Here is a 20,997-nt window from a genome sequence, read left to right on the forward strand (position 1 = left end):
TAGGAATCCAGTCATTCAGGACTGCACAAGAATGGCCAAGCAAGATTCAGAGGTTCACTACCTGTGTCCTGACACGAAAAAAATTTACTCCAGGAGGGATTCCAGGAAAAAACAAACAAACAAACAAAGATGCCAAGGCAAAAAATAATGCAAGATTCAAGAAACAACAGGGCAGGTTTTCTGACCTAGGTTCTAACCCTGGCTCTACAATAAATACACAATCAGACCAGGGGCAGTGGCTCATGTCTGGAATCCCAGCACTATGAGAGGATGAGGCAGGCAGATCACTTGAGGTTGAGACTTCAAGGCCAACACAGTGAAACCCCATCTCTAGTAAAAATACAAAAATTAGCCAGGTGTGGTGGTGGACACCTGTAATCCCAGCTACTAGAAGGCTGAGACAGGAGAATCGCTTGAACCTGAGAGGCAGAGCTTGCAGTGAGCTGAGATCATGCCACTACACTCCAGCCTGGGTGACAAAGCAAGACTCTGTCTAAATTAAAATAAAATATTCTTATCCTTTAACTCTATAATTCAACATTTATGATTATTTCTTTAAAATGAAGTTAAAGATACAATCAATAACTTAGTTACAAAGATGTTCTAAGTGTTTCTAAGTGAGAAAATACTGCAAAAAAACTTATTTTAGTACAATAAAATGTTACAATTGACCAGGTGCAGTGACTCATGCCTGTAATCCCAGCACTTTAGGGGGCCAAGTCAGGTGGATCACCTGAGGTCAGGAGTTCAAGACCAGCCTGGTCAACATGGTAAAACCCTGTCTCTACAAAAATACAAAAATTAGTAGGGCATGATGGCAGGTGCCTGTAATGCCAACTACTCAAGAGGCTGAGGCAGGAGAATCACTTGAACCCGGGAGGCGGCAGCTGCAGTGAGCTGAGATCATCCCATTGCACTCCAGGCTGGACAACAGAGCAAGACCCTGTCTCAGAAAAAAAAAAAAAAGTTACGGACAGGGTGTGGTGGCTTATGCCTGTAATCCCAGCAATTTGGGAGGCCAAGGAAGGCAGATCACCTGAGGTCAAGAGTTCGAGACTAGCCTGGCCCACATGGTGAAACCCCATCTTAAATTAAAAAAAAAAAAAATTTGAAAAAAAAAGTTACGATCATTCAAACTCATGTTTTTTCATATCTGAGATGCTGGAAGAACATCAAATGTATATCTGAATGCCATTTCTGTATAAAACCAAATGTATAGGTGTATGGATGTGTGTATATACATGTATCAGGAAAAAAAGAATGCATAGATAAGCACATACACAGAAAAAGTCTAAAAGAATGAGCACTAGACTACCAACAACGGTGATGTGGGTGTGGGAGTCACTATGTGGGACTAGTCCTTTCTACACTACATACAATATTTGTATTATTTTTGAACTTTTTCAACATGTTTCAGTTTTGTAATAAGGCAAAACAAAGATAATGGTAAAAGTTGGCTTGAAGATTACTTAATGACATGGAGTGAATTCATTCAAGAAGAGTAAATGAAAAAAGCAGAATATGAAACTGTAGATAGGCTGACCTTTCCTTTTAAAATGTGTATTTACATGCACACATAAAGGAGAAAAAAATTATACAACAACAATACAGAAATAATGATCAAATCTGGGCAGTACAATGAAATGGAAATTTATGTCTGTTCCCTATATTTTATTTCCCCCAATAAATCTTAGAAACAGAGTTAATAAAGTCAAACAGATTTCTCTGTTGCAGGGCTGCAAAGGGTCTTTGAAGTGTCAATCTGCATTGTCAATGTCAAAAAACAGTATGGCCAACAACATACCCAACCTAACTTGGCTACAGAACCCTTTCCAAAGATTAGTATCATGCTCTTCCCATTGTACCATGTCCACCGAAGGGACTAAATTCTGGGAAATGACTGAAAACAATGGCAATGTAACTTAGAAAGCCTTAGGGAAAAATCTGGGGGGAAAATCATGATTTAAATAAGGATTACTTTATAATTCTCATTTACACTCACAATTTAAATGAGGGTTAAAACTTCAGGAGCTCCTCATAGTATCGTTTCACAAAGCACACTTCAAAAATGCTAAATTATTGATGAGATATGCTTTAGCAAGTTTCACTTATTAAAATGCTATAAAAATGCCAATTTTAAAATTTCTTGATGTAAGATAGGTTCCACCTACATTACTAAAACTGATATTGAGACAGACTGAGAATGGAAAAAGTTGGAAAAGGAAGATGACTTGATAAGGGAAGAGAAAAACAGAGGATATACCAATAAAAACAACTGTAGAGCACTAACTGCTACAAAAGATCCTAATTAGGACATAAAACATGTCTACCGAAGTAAAACTGGATCTTGGTTCTGATGTGGGGAGAGGGAGACTGGTGCACTGGCAGCCAGGAGAAGGAGCACGGTAGAGCCCAGGAAAGCAGCTGCCATGGTCCCAAGGGGAGGAGGGAAAAGCACATTGCCAGGACACAATGATGTAGTTTCCAATGACTGAGACTCAAGCTCTACACTAACCTGAGCTACTATTTACATCACTCGCCTAAGACAATCCCAGTGGTTGGGAGACACACAGAGATAAACTTCTTTAAGGCTGAGAAGCAGTAGTGAGCAGTAGTGAGAAACAGAATAGGGAGCCAGACCATCTAGTTTCAAATCCTAGTTCTGCTCCTCAGTAGGAAAGTTACTTAAATGTCTGTGCCTCAGTTTCCTCAGCTGCAAATTGGGGAGGATAACTGTCTACCTTGCAGGGCTGTTCTGAGAATAAAGTGAGTCAATATATGCAAGCTGCTTAGAACAGTGCCTAGCACATAGTATTTTATCAGTAAAACCAAAAATAACTCACACTTATTAGTCACTGATTGAAAAGGTGTAAGAATTATATATAGACATTTAGCACCCTTGTTTAAATAATGATTCTTTTTCCCAGGTGTTTGTCCTAAGGCTTAACAAGTCATATTGCCATTGCCATTTTCTACTAAAGGGACTAAATTTTCACTGTATGATACAGTAGAAAGTACAGGCTTTGGAAGCAAGCAAATTGGAGTCAAATCTCAGCTCTTCCACATACTACTAGCTATGTGGTCTCGGACAAATTATTTTCGGAGCCTGAAAAGACTCGTTTGTGGAGGGGAAAAATAACAATACCTATCCTCATAGGGCTACTGTGAAAATGAACTGTAATAACATAAGAAAAGCAATCTTTTCTCCCTTAAATTGCTGGTGGAGTTGAAATTGGTACTACCCTTTGGGACTGGAATTTGGCCGTATGTACTTATGTACTAAAAGTTATATGAGAATACACTTTATTTAACTTACTTTCACTTCTACAAGTATCTGAAAGTTAAGATGCTCTCGGCATTACTAAAATAAAATAAAGAGGGGAGAAACAACCTAATTCTGCAAGCACGGCATCCTAGGGGAACGCTTATGACAAAGGGAAAAAGCGGGGCCCGGCATGGTGGCTCACGCCTGTAATCCCAGCACTTTGGGAGGCCAAGGTGGGTGGATCACCTGAGGTCAAGAGTTCAAGACCAGCCTGGTCAACAAGGTGAAACCCCGTCTCTACTAAAAATACAAAAATAAGTCAGGCATGGTGGCTCACGCCTGTAATCCCAGCACTTTAGGAGGCCAAGGCGGGCGGATCACCTGAGGTCGGGAGTTCGAGACCAATGGAGAAACCCCATCTCTACTAAAAACACAAAATTAGCCGGGCCTGATGGCACACGCCTGTAATCCCAGATACTCGGAAGCCTGAGGCAGGAGAATTGCTTGAACCCGGGAGGCGGAGGTCGCACCACTATAGTCCAGCCTGGGCAACAGGAGTGAAACTCCGTCTCAAAGAAAAAGAAAAAAGCGGAGCGCATACATGGTCATTATGATTACATTTTAAAGGATTCTGTTGGGTGGAATAAAAGCAAGTAAGAAAATAGTATTGAGATAAATTTATTTTTACCTATTTATTTAGATACTAATTTTTGTACTGGAAAAACAGCAGAAACACCAAAATATCAATAAATGCCATTTTATTTCTTCCTAGTGCTTTCCTGCATTGCACTGAACTCCTTTCCTGCATTGCAGAATTGTCTCTGATGAACATGTACTCATTTTATAACAAACTCAGTTATTTTAAAACAAGAACATAAGTGTACAGAAAAAAAAAAAGATGAAGAAATTAAATTAAATGCTAAGACTGGATTTTCTCTATTTTCCAAACTTCCTATAGTGTGGTTAATGTTACTTTTACGACGAAAAGAAACATTTTTTTAAAACATCCTCTCTTTTTTTTTTTTTTTTTGAGACAGAGTCTCGCTCTGTCACCCAGGCTGGAGTGCAGTGGCTGGATCTCAGCTCACTGCAAGCTCCGCCTCTCGGGTTCACACCATTCTCCTGCCTCAGCCTCCTGAGTAGCTGGGACTACAGGTGCCTGCCACCTCGCCCGGCTAGTTTTTTGTATTTTTTAGTATAGACGGGGTTTCACCATGTTAGCCAGGATGGTCTCGATCTCCTGACCTCGTGATCTGCCCTTCTCGGCCTCCCAAAGTGCTGGGATTACAGGCTTGAGCCACCGCGCCCAGCCAAGCATCCTCTCTTAAGCTTGTCCCTCCATAGTTAATGCCTAGTTTTCCTTTTTAGCTAAATTTTGTTTGTTTGTCTGAGACAGAGTCTTGCACCCAGGCTGAAGGGCAATGAAATGGTGCGATCTCGGCTCACCGCAACCTCCACCTCCCGGGTTCAAGCGATTCTCCCTGCCTAAGCCTCCCGAGCAGCTGGGATTACAGGAGCCAACCACCATGCCCGCCTAATTTTGTATTTTTAGTAGAGATGGGGTTTCAACATGTTGACCAGGCTGGTCTCGAACTCCTGGCCTCAGGTGATCCACACGCCTTAGCCTCCCAAAGTGCTGGGATTAGAGGTGTGAGCCACTGTGCCCAGCTGCTAAAATTTATGAAGAGTATATTCCTCGGAAGTTTCAATAACACAGTTCCCAAAAACTTAAGACAGGTGGGGAACAGTGTGTCCCCAAGAGTAAATGAGCTGTTCAGGTTTGGGCAACCCAGGCCTGGTTAAAGCAGAAAAATATAAACACTAAAGCCTGCCTTAAAGAAGAGAGTCAAACAGTTCCTGGCCCACAAAACACAAAAGCAACCAAGATGATAAAACAGGAGTTTCCACTAAGGTGCCAAAAGAGAAGGGCTGCTGCCACCAAAGGGAGGCTCCATAGCAGAATGCAGAACTTTCCAAGAGTGACTGCAAGGCAGTCCCCTGAGTCCCACAGTCCTCTCAGCCAGGTCAGGGCTACAGACAGTGGAATGTGAGGGTTCCCTCCCATGAAGACAGGACAGGAGGAGGGGTCTTTGTGAAGTGAACCCTTGAGTGCCTGTGAGTACAGCCACACTTTCATACCAAGCTGAGGTCGTGGTTTGATGGCCTATTTCATGCACTAAATCTGTGACCGGCAAGGATACAGTGGATCTCCAACCCGGGAAATCTAGACAGCCGGGGAAGCTGTGCTGAGCACTGGGACCCACATGCACAACCAGCGCAAGGAACACGCAGTACCAGCCGGCTGTGCGCGAGAGTCAGCAGAGGGTCTTCTTGGGTTCAAACAACAGTGCCCCCACGCAGGCCAAAAGAACTCCAGCAGGAGGAAACTATAGGGGGATCTAAGTTCCTAGGCACTGAGGAGTCACCAAAATAAACTGGCCAAAATAAATCGACCAAAATAAAGATGCAAACCCCCAGGTCAAGGAGGCAGCAGGGATAGAAGTCAGGAGTCTCTGAAGAGCCCACTGAAGCACCTGCAGGACACAGGGTCGGCTTGAACCACGTGCGAGGCTCAGGGAGCCACAGAAAAACAATCTGAGCGCCTCACCACTCCTTCCTCCTCCTATTCCACTCAATCCAGAGCCTAATGAAGTCAGACACAAGAAATTTGAGGGACAGAGAGGAGCTGAACGCACCAGAAGCCTGTCACACTGCTTTTTCTGACAGAGATAGTTGCCAACTACAAGTTTTAACTGGGAAAAAAAGGGGGGGAAAGTCTTATCTTTGAATGAAGACTAAAGTGTTGATTAACATATTGAACTGGACACTTTTAATTTTTAAATAGAGCCTACATTTCCAGACTTCTATCACCTAAGATCATCCGCACTTAAATGCACATGTGGCCTTTTACTTCCTATTGAATCCTGAGAACCTAGGACACCGGCTGGCCCACAGGAGTGCTCAGTAAGTATCTGCTGAATCAATGAATGAAAGCATAAAGGGTAAGTCACAAGGCCTGATAGCTTTTCATAAAAGCAAACAGCTCCCCACCTGAGTGTATTTTAAAGAGAGAGTGGAGGCCAGGCACCGTGACTCACGCCTGTAATCCCAACACTTTGGGAGGCAGAGGCAGGCGGATCACCTGAGGTCAGGAGTTCGAGGCCAGCCTGACCAACATAGTGAAACCCCATCTCTACTGAAAATACAAAATTAGCCAGGTGTATTGGTGCCTGCCTGTAATCCCAGCTACTTGGGGGGCTGAGGCATGAGAATCGCTCAAACCCAGGAGGCGGAGGCTGCAGTGAGCCAAGATCACGCCATTGCACTCCAGCCTGGGCAACAAGAGCGAAACTCCATCTCAAAAAAAAAAAAGAGAGATAGTGAGAGGCAAAAATAAAGATTTATTTGGATCATCTCCCACACTGAATGCATACTTAAGAAACAATGTCAGTAGGAACATGGTTTGCTCCTTCGTGAGAACGCAAAAAAAAGGAGTCAACGTTGGTATCCAATTCAGCAGTACGCGGGGGACAGGGTATTCAGGTTCCGAAGGCAGGATCCTAAGCTGGAACGAAGGTGGAGAGTACAGGCCTTGAATGACCCTACCAGTCCTGAGGGCTCACCCAGCTCCACAGTGAGACAAATGTCCACGCCACGGGCTGATACCAGTGGACCTTAGGCTCATCAAATTTCTCTAACTGCATCTGGCCCAAGGCTCCCTACCAAATGTTTTGGATCAAATAAGAGTTTCACTCAGAGCAGCTCAGTGGTACAGTGGAACAGAAGCAAGCCACAATAAGCCCAGAACAGGGCCCCACCATCAAAGAGTAGCAGACTAATGGCACAAGGCTAAAAGGTGAAGGGAAATGAGAAGGGGGAAAAAATAAGGGAAGATCACCTTTTAAGAGCTGGAAAGAAGGTGGTCAGTAGTTGGGAAGGCACATGCTAGAGTTGTTGGATGGGTTGTACTTTTGTATTTTTAAGAATAGACTCAGAATAAAGATCCAGTTAATACTACTTACACCTGAGTAGTTACTATGGCAAAATTCTAGGAGCTCCACACACATTAACTTTTCTGATCCTCCTACCCATCAAGAAAGCATCTGAAGTACAGGCAGTCTCACTTCCAGGCCTGTGTGCTACATCTCTATACTATGCCCTCTCACCAAATAAGGATGCATCCCCCCAGGTCAACGCAGCAGCAGGTAGAGGCTCCCAACTCAGGGAGGCGGTGCCACTAAGGCACCCGCTGGAGAAAGCATCAGCTGTAACCACATGCCAGGCTCATTCCTGCAGGAGAGAGAATGAAGGTAAAGAAGCAGGAGTGGTGCTAGAAAAGACAGGAAAGAGTTCAGAATCGGTGGTGGGTGGGCCTCAGGAGGAGGCTGCTTCATTCTTCTGGATTGCAGGAAAGGAACAAAGCTGAGTGTGGACAGAAACAAGTCAGGGAGAGAGAGCAGGAAGTAGAAGGAGCACCCAGGTGATGGCCCCAATTTTTTGGATGAGTGAAGAGTGAGATGGTGGGTGAAGAGATGGGGAGAGACTGAGAACAGCCTTGAGCCGAGGACAAAATGGAGGTGGCATAAGGAGATGACTGAATCCCAGAAACTTAGCTGAGAATTGAATACCAGAAACTTAGCTGAGAAACGGTGTCAAGGGCCCAGACTTGACCCCATAAATCACTACGAAGTTGGGGTTTTACTCGATGAGCACCGCAGAACAGACGTGCCAGGTCTCTGAGAGTCTTGATGAGACCATAGCTCTGGTAATGAACTACAGGTTCCAGACTGGATATGAAGAAAGAGATGCCACAAATGGGCTGATACACTGGAGACAAGGAGGGATCAGAGGCTGGCAAGCAGAGAAACAGTGGCAAGCAGAGCCAGGGAAGCAGCCGTGGGATGAGCGCTTCCGTGGAAGAGGGCACATCCATCCACTGGACTAAGGAAGGAGACGCAGCTTATCCTACAGAAGCCCCCAGCTCTGCCTACTTTCTGCCTCCCCTTTCTCTATCCATCCTTACATACTGGAATGGCCTGAAGATCTGTCCTCAACTTCCAACTGTCCCCCCACCTCTGGAGTCCTCACTCACACCCACAACCTAACTCTCACCTACTCATATCCAATCCAGTCCAGCTCTGGATTTCTTTCCCCAAGTGTCCCGAGTACCTCTGACTGGCTCTGCAAACCCCTCAACACTGCACAGGTCCAAAGCTAACCTCATCTTCCCCCAAAAGGAGCTCCTGCTTCTCTACATTCCCTCTCTAGTGACTGGGAACTTTATCTATCCACCCAGCTGCCCAAGAGGTAAAGCAGAGTCAACTTCAACTCCTCCCTCTCCCCAGATCCAATCCCCTTTATTGACACAACCTACCAGAATACACATCTTTAGAATCCTTCTATCTTCTCTCATCAGCCCATCAGACTCCGTTCTCTCTGCCCTGCCTATGGTTTCCCTCCTGCCTCTATCTCAATCTGTTTGTCCACTAAAATGTCCTGGGGTGGGTGGACAAGGAGGCTTTAAAAATACACATTTCTTAAAACAAAAAAATAACAGGTTTCTGACACTCATGCTAACTCTTCTGAATCTGACCCTCTGCGGAGGAGAACCAGGAAGGTGTGCATTCAGAAAACACCGTGATTGATTTTTGTTTGCAGCTGGTACAGGAGCAGCATTTGAGAACCACTGCTTCATGACCAAAAGTAACCCCTCCTCTTCCCTCCCACAGCAATGAGAAGTACACCTGCCCTGGGCCCCAGATCCTCACCTCCTCACAACTCAGGTCTATCACTCATTCCTGTCTGTATCTTCAACCACACCCTTCCCACCGGGTTTTTCCCAACACCCTTCAAAAACTCTAAGTCTCCTCTTCACTTAAAGAAACTCCCCGAGCCTGGCGCAGTGGCTCACATCTATAGTCCCAACATTTTGGGAGGCCGAGGCAGGCGGATTACAAGATCAGGAGATCGAGACGAACCTGGCCAACATGATGAAACCCCGTCTCTACCAAATATCCAAAAATTAGCCAGGTGTGGTATCGCACACCTGTAGTCCCTGCTACTTGGGAGGCTGAGGCAGAAGAATCGTTTGAACACAGGAGGCGGAGGTTGCAGTGAGCCGAGATCGCACCATTGCACTCCAGCCTGGTGACAGAGCAAGACTCCGTCGCAAAAAAAAAAAAGAAACCCCCTTAAACCTGCGGCCACCTCTAACCACAACTCACTCTCTTGATTCTCAGAACTGAGATACTGAAAGCACTTTCCAAGCTCACTGTCTCCCATTTATATCCCACTCATTTCTCAACTAATTATAATCTGAATTCTCTCCCCAACTATTCTGGAAAGGTTCTGGGGGGCCTCTTTCTTTCCCACAGGTCGCACTTCAGGCCTGTTTGGAAAATCTCTGCAACGTGTAATGCTATCAGCCACTCTCCCCTGAAATTCTCTCCTCCTGCGTGTCCCCCTACTTCCTTGGCCATTCCTCAGTTTTCTTCCCTGGCACTTACTCTTCTCCCTCTTTAAAGTTTAAAATGTTCACAAGTTCTGGCCGGGCGCAGTGGCTCAAGCCTGTAATCTCAGCACTTTGGGAGGCCGAGGCGGGCGGATCACGAGGTCAGGAGATCGAGACCATCCTGGCTAACATGGTGAAACCCCGTCTCTACTAAAAATACAAAAAATTAGCCGGGCCTGGTGGCGGGCGCCTGTAGTCCCAGCTACTCGGAGGCTGAGGCGGGAGAAAGGCGTGAACCTGGGAGGTGGAGCTTGCAGTGAGCCAAGATCGCACCACTGCACTCCACCTTGGGCGACACAGCGAGACTCCGTCTCAAAAAAAAATAAAAAAATACAATGTTCACAAGTTCTGTCCCTAGTTCTTGTCTCACCTTCCACTGTCCTCTGAAAGACTTCACCATACACCTCTTAGGAACTGCTCACTCCAGCCATAACCACCCCTAATTCATTCCCTCCTGCCTCTTTGCCAAGCCCTGTCCAGTCTCTGTCCCTCCCAGAGGCCGTCTCCACACTGTGATGCCTGCCAAACTCTCAAAAGTCAGCCCAAATATTGCTACATTGGGAAGTCTTCCTTAACTGTGCCTCCCCACAACCAGCCCACCCCCTGCAATAAACCCACAGCACCAAGCACAGATGTTCTTTTTAAAAAAGTTTTGCCCCAATAGACACTGAACTCCTTGAGAGTGGGAACTATATCTGGAAAATATTAGGCATGCAATTAATGTTGGCTGAGTCCCTCATTACACAGTGAACATACTGTGAGGTAAACAGGAGCTTATTAATAAATGCAGTAAATGATACACATATTACTTAACATAGAGCTGAGTGACAGCACTGGAATACGTAAGGAATCTAAAATAAGTCATGATCACTAATCCTACGCACTTTTACCCGGTCATAATTACGTGACTGGGCAGACGGCAATATAGTTTCAAGCACTTGAAACAGCCACAGCAGGGTGTTTTCAACTGTATTGCTGTCCCCTTTCTTCAAAAGGAAGAGTTTTCAACAAACTCTCATATGGCTGGCTCCTTCACACCATCTGGGCCTCAGTTCAGTGTCACCTTCCCAGCTACCCTCCATGGCCATGCGTGCTTAAGTGCTCCTCCACCATAACTTCGGTGTTTGCAGCTACCCTTTCATTGTCTTCATGTCACTTATCACTATGTGAATCATACTGACTTGTTAGCCTGTTTGATGCTGGTCTCCTTTATCCTGCTTATTACTTTATCCTCTGTATATCAACAGTGTGTGGCTGATATAGGTACTCAACAGACACTTGTTGAATGGCTGAGAGAGAAAGGCAAGTTTAACACTAAAACACTATTATCTACTAACCACAAAACGTTGGAAACATGCAGGTGGTAGGAATGTCAGGGATTTCTCCCTGGAAAGGGACTGTTATTCACCACCCATGGGGGTGGGGGTAGGCACACGTATCACCCTTCTTTCAGATTCTTACTCAGGATCAGAATTATCATTTGCTAAAGGGTCCCTCAAATTATCTAAAGAAAATCATGGGCAGTGGCTCACGCCTGTAATCCCAGCACTTTGGGAGGTCGAGGAGGAAGGATCACTTGAGGTCAGGAGTTCAAGACCAGCCTGGTCAACACGGCAAAACCCCGTCTCTACTAAAAATACAAAAATAGTCAGGTGTGATGGCGGGCGCCTATAATCCCAGCTACTTGGGAGGCTGAGGGGGAAGAATCGCTTGAACCCAGCAGGCGGAGGTTGCAGTGAGCCGAGATCTGCCACTGCACTCCAGCCTGGGTGACAGAGTGAGACTCCATCTCAATAAATAAATAAATAAATAAAACAAACGAAATCACTTCCCCCTCAGCGGGTAGCTTCTCCAGAGAAAAATGTTACAGCTGACACACAGCCTTTTCTAATGACCAGTCCTGGAAAACTGTGCCTAAGCTCCGTCAGCACCATAAGCACTGAGACCAGGACCTGCTCATTGCTGCATTCCCATCACCTAGCCCAGTTCATTGCCCAGAGGAGATGCCCAAAATGTTTGTAAAACCAGCATGTAAGGCACAGCCTTCTGAGGAACGGCCATCCCAACAACTCTTACACTGCAGAAGCACTTAATTTTAGAAACAGGCCAAGACAGCTGCAGAGGGGCTCTGGGCCTAGGTCTCTCCCTGGGCAACAGTTTGGTTCCTAGAATTCAACACTCACCACCATGTGCCATAGATAATAAAACATTATCGTCCCCACAGGCGCCCTGTATCAAATTTGAATACACTTGGCCAATATAATCTCATGGCTAATACAGTACAGCAACCAATAACAGATTTCTCTTGCCCTTTAAATTTTTTCTATGTACTTTGGCCAGCAAGAATAGATCAAAATGCTAAAGAACAACAGAAATTGAAGAATTCTACCATTAATTTCATAACCACCAGTACCTGGCTCACTGTATGATCCCAGGAAAACCACACCGCCTTCTTGAGCTGTCAGCTTCAGCTACAGTCATAACGCTCTTTATCTACAGGGTAGTTTGCGGAAGATTAGTTTTGTTTTGTTTTGTTTTGTTTTTTTGAGACGGAGTTTCACTCTTGTTGCCCAGGTTGGAGTGCAATGGCGCAATCTTGGCCCACTGCAACCTCCGCCTCCCGGGTTCAAGCAATTCTCCTGTCTCAGCCTCCCAAGTAGCTGGGATTACAGGCATGCACCACCACACCCAGCTAATGTTGTATTTTTAGCAGAGACAGGGTTTCTCCATGTTAGTCAGGCTGGTCTCGAACTCCTGATCTCAGGTGATCCGCCTGCCTCGGCCTCCCAAAGTGCTGGAATTACAGGCATGAGCCACCAAGCCAGGCCAGGGAAGATTAGTTGGTAGTTGTAACATACTCTGGGACCAACGCACGAAAGATGCCATAAATCAAATTAATTATGAAAGAAAGGGAATCATAAATATTGAAACCACTTCAAAACCTGAGAAATTGAGAAGTGAGGAAGATTTAAAATCATGCCTGTGGCTCTGATACTAACTTACTGTCAGACTATAAGACAAGACACGTATTCTCAGAAGATTCATGACATTCCCAACAGATCTTTAATATTTGGAAGTGTCCGATGTTTCTGTCCTCCAGCAGCATTAACTTCACATGGAGTATGAACAGTGACAAGCAATTGCAAAATTAGAGCAGTTCTCCGTTGCTGTACCCGTGCCTAACTGCTAACACGCAGTCTACCATACGGAAAGTCAATTCCACACACTCAGTGTCAGCGAGAAAAGCCGTTCAACTGCCTGTAAAAATACTTCTCCGCCCCCTACCTGCTGACCACCGCTAACACGCCAAGAAAACAGCAACATCCAGCAGCACAGCTGCGCGCTCCCTTGCCACAACTTCCTAACTTCCCTCCACTTGAAAGCACTCTCATCAGTGTTTGTTTGTCTAAAAACTCTTCTTGAAGACTGGAGAAGAAACACATCCAAGTGAAACTGAGAGGTCAGCTTCTAAAGCGGAAGCTGAACTTTGCAAGTGGGGGCGGGGGGAGTCAATTCGGTCCCCCAGGAGCCTAAATGAATGGGGCAAGGTGAGGGGACGGCCCCTTCCTTCAGCGCGGCACACGCGCCGCAAAGAGCCTAGGGTCGGCCCACGAGAACACCAGGGCACCTGCCCACTTGCAGCGGCCCCAAGAGACTCCTGGGCATCGCACCTGGGGATACCAGGTGGGGTCCGGACGGGCAGCGGGGCTTTGTTCCCACTAACCCCTCCAGGCCTAAATGGAGACGGTTTCCGCTGACCCCCAAGACCAGGAACTAGCAGGGTTCGGACGCCGGTCTGGAGGGTCGGCCCCACCACCTCCGGCAAACCCGAGGGTCCCCGCTGCCCCAGCCTCCTCAAAGAGGTGCCCAGGGTGGCATGTAGGAGGCAGCCAGAATGGCGGAGGCCAGTACTCACAGAGCCCACTGGAGCCGGTGCTGGTGAACATGGTCCCGCCGGGCTCGGAGCCCCCGAGGGGGCCGGGGGAGGGGAAGCTGAGGTGGGAAGCCCCGGCGACCGCGCAGGCGCACTCCCAGCAGAACGACGAATCCGGCTCCGCGAGGCCACTCGCCGCGGATGAATGGCGCATGCGCAGCCAGGGGCGTGTGCCCCCTGGGTCAGCGCCCTCCTTCCTGCCGGGGAAGGGAAGTGCGTCCGTAGGGGAGGGCCCATCTCTCCGGGTTGGAAAGACGGCGGTCAGAACCGCCTAAGGCAAAAACGGATGTTACTGGGGCAGCGGAGGCGTAGCTCCCGGGAGCCTCACACTTGTGCTCAGTGCCGCCTCACCTCTGGTGGATCCGCGATGGCCGCGGATTCCTCTGGATTGCCGGCGCTGGGCAGGAACGCCATCTCTAGCCTCTCCCGAGACTGGACGCCCGGCGCCTTCCCCGCGCGTTGTGTCTTTCCGGGCGGTCCCTCGAAGCTGGCTACCCCTCGGGCTGTTGACTGCAGTGGGATCTGGTCACTCAGATGCGGATGGAGGGGTACGGGAGCCGGAGAGGTGGAACAGGTCCCTCCGGGTGCGGAGAGCTGGGCTGTCCAGCCCACTCTTTGTTCCCTCGTGGGTCCCGCGCGGAATCCCCACCACCGGAGCCGAGTGTCGCGGCCCCAGGAGTCAGCACCCTGCCCTCCCCGCCGTGGTGGCGGGTGTCTGGGGGTCCCCGGCGCGGCGAGCCCGGCGGAGCGACCCAGCACTTGTGCCCCGGCGAGCTTCCGTACTCAGACCATTTAAATTTTTTCCCCTAGAAGAATGAAGTTACTCTGCCAAAGTCACGGTTTTTAAATGAGTGTGAGCCTGAAAGCATATTATGCAGTCGTTTTAAAAAGTTTTTTTTTAAGTTGATCTCGTAAAAGTAGAGTAAAAGAGTGGTTATTCTTGTGCAGAGGAGAGTTAGTGGGGAGGGAGGATGGGGAGAGGCTGGTCAACAGGCGCAGTTACAGTTAGGAGGAATACGTTTTGGTGTTCTCTTGCACATTTGGATGACTATACTCAACAATAATGTTAACTTGAAAATAGTTAGAAGAGAGGATTTTGAATGTTCTCACCACAAAGAAATGACAAGTGTTTTGCTGATGGATGTGCTGATTACGCTGAGTACATGGTTGCACAATGTGTATATGTATGGAAACATCACACTGTACCCCAGAAATACATACAATTATGTAAGAATGTATATTATGGAGAAATTGACCACACTACCCAGCTAAATGAAAGGGATGGACTATGGAGTACTTTTTTAAAAAAGCTTTTTCAGTGCTCATAAGTGCCAGCCAGTGTGCTAAATCTGAGATTCATAGATCAACAGTCCCGACCCTCAAAGAGAGGTTCCAGTGGGCCAAAATGTTAACATTGATTATTTTTAGAAGGCAAAAGTATGACTTTTATTTGCTTCTTTAGGCTTTATTCGGAAAGTTTATTTTCACAGTCTTTTTTTTGTTGGTTAGTTTTGAGACGGAGTCTCACTCTCCCCAGCTGGAGTGCAGTGGCGCGATCTCGGCTCACGGAGACCCTCTGCCTCCCCGGTTCAAGCGATTCTCCTGCCTTAGCCTCCCAAGTAGCTGGGACTACAGGTGCCTGACACCACGCTTGGCTATTTTTCATATTTTTAGTAGAGATGAGGTTTCACCATGTTGGTCAGGCTGCTCTCGATTTCCTGACCTCTTGATCCGCCCGCCTCGGCCTCCCAAAGTGTTGGGATTACAGGCGTGAGCCCAGCCCATTTTCACAGTCTTGAAGTGCATTTTACATTTACCTTTAGGTTCGTTCGAGTTGTTTTTCAGGAAAACGACAGTCAAAACGTCCTTTATGTTTGCAGAAGCTGTTGATTGGCTACACCCTGACCCATTAAGGGGATGCAAAGTCCAAAACTACTTTCATAGTAATGCTAAGACAATAGTTTTATTTTCTGCTCTCTCAAGTATACAGTGGAGTTTTCCACCATACAGTTGGACCACTGTGCAGAGCTACGTAACTGGACTTTCCAGTTGACTGATGCATAATGTTATGAAATCTTATGTGGGTAAAAGGTCAATTTGAACCATAAAATACACCAATAAACTTTAGTGTAACAGTCCAAATTGTTCATTCATATGGTTTCAGATTCCTCATTGCAATTAACCTTTAAGAAACTACCACTTGCTAAGTTATGGTGTAGTATCAAAAAATAATGTATCGTCTGAAAGGGTATTAAAATGCTTCCTTTTCCAACCACGGGGTGTATCCAGGTGAGGCCAGGTTTTCCTCATATGCTTCAACCAAAGCAGTGTATGGCAACAAACTGAAAGCAGAAGCAGCTATGAGGACCCAGCTGTTTTCTATTGAACAAGACATTTGCCTGCCAGACACAGTGGCTTAGGCCTGTAATTCCAGCACTTTGGGAGGCTGAGGCAGACGGTTTGCTTGAGGTCAAGAGTTTGAGACCGGCCTGGCCAACATGGCGAAACCCTGTCTCTACAAAAAGTACAAAAAATAGCTGGGTGTGGTAGTGCATACCTGAAGTTCCAGCTTCTCGGGAAGCTGAAGCATGAGAATAGCTTGAACCCAGAGGCGGAGGTTGCAGTGAGCCAAGGTTGTGCCACTGCACTCCAACCTGGGGGACAGAGAGAGACCCCATCTCAAAAAACATTAATACATACATACATGCATACATTTGCCAAAATGTTAAACCATGCTATCTTCCCATAATTTTTTGCTTGGGGAAGTAGAGTAATTTTGCATAAAAAAATGTTAGATATGTTAATATGTAATGGGTATGTTATTGTTATTTTTTTAATGAACTTCATTTTTTTTTACATTTCTCAGTTTCAATTCCTACTATGGTAAATACTCATAGGTATAAACCCACATAGACTAAAGATCTGTAGTTCTTAATAATTTCTAAGAGTAAAGGGATTCCAAGACAAAAAGTTTGAGAACTGAAATTGAAAAGTGCTCTAAAGCTTAAAAAAACATAAACCCTTCACTTACGTTCAATTCTATAAATATTGGTACTGCCAAACATCCAGCAATACGGGGCCAGCCTCCCCCAACTCCTGCCCACAGTAAAGAGTTACCCCGCCCAGATTGTCAGTGGTGCAGAGGTGGAGGAAACCCTACAGCCGTGTGACTCATCTGACCTTTACTGTGAATTTCTGGAACTCCTGGTGCATACCATTTCTGTTACCCTGGCCGATATTTCCACCTTTTCTCTTTAGATTTTATTACAAGAACTCATTCTGTTGATCCCTAGGAATCACCTATTGCCTTGCAATGTTTTGTTGAACCTGTTTTTGAATATGCTTTCTACATTGGGGAAATAGGGGTACGTTTGTAAACCTTAGAAGCTACGTACACTATAAGGAAATCACCAGACGTGGATAAGCTTTGCAGAGGTGAAGGGCTGTCTCCACCAGAGAGACCCAGGAGTCAGGGTAAGCCTGACTCATCATGGGATCAGGCATCCCATTCCACAGCGGACTTCCACAGCTCACCTTCCTAGGTAACCACTCTGCCTTCCCAGGTAAAGTATGAATAATATCAGAACTTACAGCATATTTTGAGGTCAAATTTATAGAATTTGGTGATTTCATTTTTATTACTCAACCTTTTATTTACAACCAAATTAATAAGGCTACTTACACATAACAATGTGTGGACATACACATTAAAATAATCATTTGCTGCCTAGCACTCCTACCTAGGTATTTTAAGAACATCATTGAGTGGATAAGTTACCCACTCCCTCTGCCGGGTAAAATACTTTGCACAATATCAACTGAAATGGTACCTCTTCCCAACTGTAATGGTAGAAGTAGGTATTCCCTCTTTTGTGCTGGCATCACGCTTGATGCACACCTAACTTATCATACTTAGGCCAGTGTCTCTGTTATTGGGTTTCTGTCTTCTACTATGAATGGGTGAGCCCATAAAAAACAGGGAACGTGTCTTACAAAATGTTGTATCCTGCTCATTTTGATGTGAAGCTATTGTCTTCCTTCAATAAAAACAGCATTTCTGAGGTCTTAGCATCAGGAAAATCTCCAAGTGGGTAAGGTTAAAGAAAAAATTATTGGCCGGGTGCGGCGGCTCAAGCCCGTAATCCCAGCACTTTGGGAGGCCGAGATGGGTGGATCACGAGGTCAGGAGATCGAGACCATCCTGGCTAACACGGTGAAACCCCAACTCTACTATAAAAAAATACAAAAAAACTAGCCGGGCAAGATGGCGGGCGCCTGTAGTCCCGGCTACTCGGGAGGCTGACGCAGGAGAATGGCGTGAACCCGGGAGGCGGAGCTTGCAGTGAGCTGAGATCCGGCCACTGCACTCCAGCCTGGGCGACAGAGCCAGACTCCGTCTCAAAAAAAAGAAAAAGAAAAAATTATTCACGACACTTGTTCAATGTAGTGCAATAGTCTGTTCTTACACTGCTATCAATACCCAAGACTGGGTAATTTATTTATTTTATTTATTTTTTATTTATTTATTAATTTATTTTTCGCTCTTTCGCCCAGGCTGGAGCTCAGTGGCACAAACTCGGCTCACTGCAAGCTCCACCACCCGGGTTCACGCCATTCTCCTGCCTCAGCCTCCCGAGTAGCTGGGACTACAGGCGCCCGCCAGCACACTCGGCTAATTTTTTTTTTTTTTTTTTTTTTTTGCTTTTTTTTTAGTTGAGACGGGGTTTCACTGTGTTAGCCAGGATGGTCTCAATCTCTTGACCTCATGATCCACCCACCTTGGCCTCCCAAAGTGCTGGGATTACAGGCATGAGCCACCACGCCCAGCCTATTTTTTTTATTTTTTTGAGATGGAGTCTCACTCTTGTTGCCCAGGCTGGAGTGCACTGGCACGATCTCAGCTCACTGCAACCTCCGCCTCCCGGGTTCAAGTGATCCTCCTGCCTCAGCCTCCCCAGTAGCTGGGGTTACAGGTGCCCGACACCACATCCAGCTAATTTTGTATTTTTAGTAGAGACAGGGTTTCACTATGTTGACCAGGCTGGTCTCCAACTCCTGACCTCAGGTGATCCACCCGCCTCGGCCCCCCACAGTGCTGGGATTACAGATGTGAGCCACCACACCCCGCCAAGACTGGGTAATTTATAAAGGAAAGAGTTTGAATTAACTCACAGTTCCACGTGGCTGGGGAGGCCTGAGGAAACTTGCAATCATGGCAGAAGGGGAAGCAAACACGTCGTTCACAAGGTGGCAGGAGAGAGCAGTGCCTAGTGAAGGCGGAAAAGCCCCTTGTAAAACCATCAGATCTGGTGAGTACTCACTATCGTGGGAGCAACATGGTTGTTGTTGTCCCATGTCCAGTCACCTCCCACCAGGTCTCTCCCTAGACACCTGGGGATTACAATTCAAGATGAGATTTGGGTGAGGACACAGCCAAACCATATTAGATGGTAAAGCAGACTTCCATTCCAGGCGGCCGTGGTGATAGGTAGGGGGGCACTGCAGGGCCTCGCAGTGGGGAGAAATTGAACTCAACACCAACTCTGCCAGGGACATGTGGGGATTTATAATCAAGGAGCAGGGTGGAAAGCAGCGCATGGAAAATTACTAAGAGGAAGTCCCAAGGATAAGGGGGTTTCTGTCTAAACAGACCTGATAGGATTCCCGCTGAAAGCAGACCAGGGTGACCAGATATCAAGGGTGATCAACCAAGAGTAGGGGCTTTTCACTAGACCTACTTAACAGGATTCTTGTTCACAATGGACTCTGCAAGGACAGAGAGAAAAGCCCAAGATTGGGCCTAGTCAAGCAGAGAACTCAGAGAATCCTGACTGGAGTTTTGATCAAAGGAGAGAGTCTTTTTTCAGGCAGGAGGGAAGATGGTTGGCCAAGCATCCTGAACAACCACCTTCCCCTTGCTTTCACCTGCCTTTAGTACAGTGCTCCTTCTGAATAGCTGAGATACACTGAAATTCTTCCTACAAATTACTGAGTAGTAGAGAAGGCGAAAAACAACAACAAAAAAGAATCACAAACTTCCAAAGTATCGAGCTGCATACAAATGGTATCTACTGTCCCCACAGCATAGAGGTGATATCCGGTTCCACTTTGTGGCTGAGAAGTCCCTCTCCAAATCTCCAGAGATTCTCTGCAGCAGCCTTCTGGGGAAATGGGTAGATCATCACTAGGGTTGGTGGTCAATCCTTGGATAAAATAGGCTTCAAATGCACTTTGCACTGCTTCAAATCCACTTTCAACATATAATATGAAACTAATACTTATTAGAAAATGGGGCTGGGCACAGTGGCTCACACCTGTAATCCCAGAATTTTGGAGCCTGAGGTAGGAGGATCCCTTGAGGCCAGGAGTTTGAGATCAGCCTGGGAAACATAGGGAGGCCTCACCTCTACAAACAAAAAATTTTAAAAACTAGCCAGGCATGGTTGTGTGCATCTGTAGTCTCAGCTACTTGGGTGGCTGAGGCAGGAGGATTGCTTGAGCCCAGGAATTCAAAGCTGCAGTGAGCCATAATCGCACCGCTGCACTCCAACCTGGGCATAGAGTGAGACCCCTTCTCTAAGAAAAAGATAAAAGAAAGAAAGTGGGTCTGGAATCTTTGAAAAGGGTAGTTAAATCTTTTCAATGATCCAATAGTATTCACAATGGATGTTTACTCAGCAGGGAGCAGTGTGGAAACTCACAGGGTATTTTTGGTTGTCGACAGTGAATTGGGAGATACTACATGAGGTCCAATAGTGGCAGACGCAATGCTGCGCAAAAACCAAATTGTTCTCAATTCTAACCACTTTTTAACTATCTTGCCACATGCTTATTATGTGGGTGAAAAGCCTGTTGGTATTCTTTCAGGTCTGGAGCCTATCCCATTTTACATGTTGCTCTGGTCTGAATGCTTGTGTCCCCCAGAATGCGTATGTTGAAATGTAACCCACTGTACAGTGGTGGTGGTAGGTGGGTCATCTGGAAGGTGATTAGGTCATCAGGGCAGAGCTATCATGAACAGGATCAGTGCCCTTATAAAAGAAGCCTGAGGGCACTTGTTTTGTGCTCCCACCATGTGAAGGCACAGCTGGAAACAAAGAGCCAGCCCTCATTAGACAACGAATCTGCTAGTGCCTTGATCTTGGACTTCCCAGCCTCCAGAACTGTGGGATATATACATATATACATTTAGACAGGGTCTCACTTCGTCACCGAGGCTGGAGTGCAGGGGCATGATCATGGTTCACTGCAGCCCAACCTGCTGGGCTCAAGCAATCCTCCTGCCTC

The 20,997-nt window shown here is 46.4% G+C and overlaps 1 protein-coding gene across 1 annotated transcript in view; it reads right to left on the bottom strand.

The window, feature by feature from the left end:
• Positions 1-14,590, bottom strand: part of UBAC2 (UBA domain containing 2) — a 182,019-nt gene extending 167,429 nt beyond the window's left edge. Inside the window, exon 1 of the mRNA XM_023218026.3 lies at positions 13,693-14,590. Within this exon, the coding sequence (XP_023073794.1) occupies positions 13,693-13,864 (172 nt within the window). The 5' untranslated portion in view covers positions 13,865-14,590. The remainder of the gene's footprint in view (positions 1-13,692) is intronic.
• Between the last annotated feature and the right edge of the window lie 6,407 nt (positions 14,591-20,997).

The sequence above is a fragment of the Piliocolobus tephrosceles genome, chromosome X (genome assembly GCF_002776525.5).
Source record: "Piliocolobus tephrosceles isolate RC106 chromosome X, ASM277652v3, whole genome shotgun sequence".
Classification (NCBI taxonomy): domain Eukaryota; kingdom Metazoa; phylum Chordata; class Mammalia; order Primates; family Cercopithecidae; genus Piliocolobus; species Piliocolobus tephrosceles.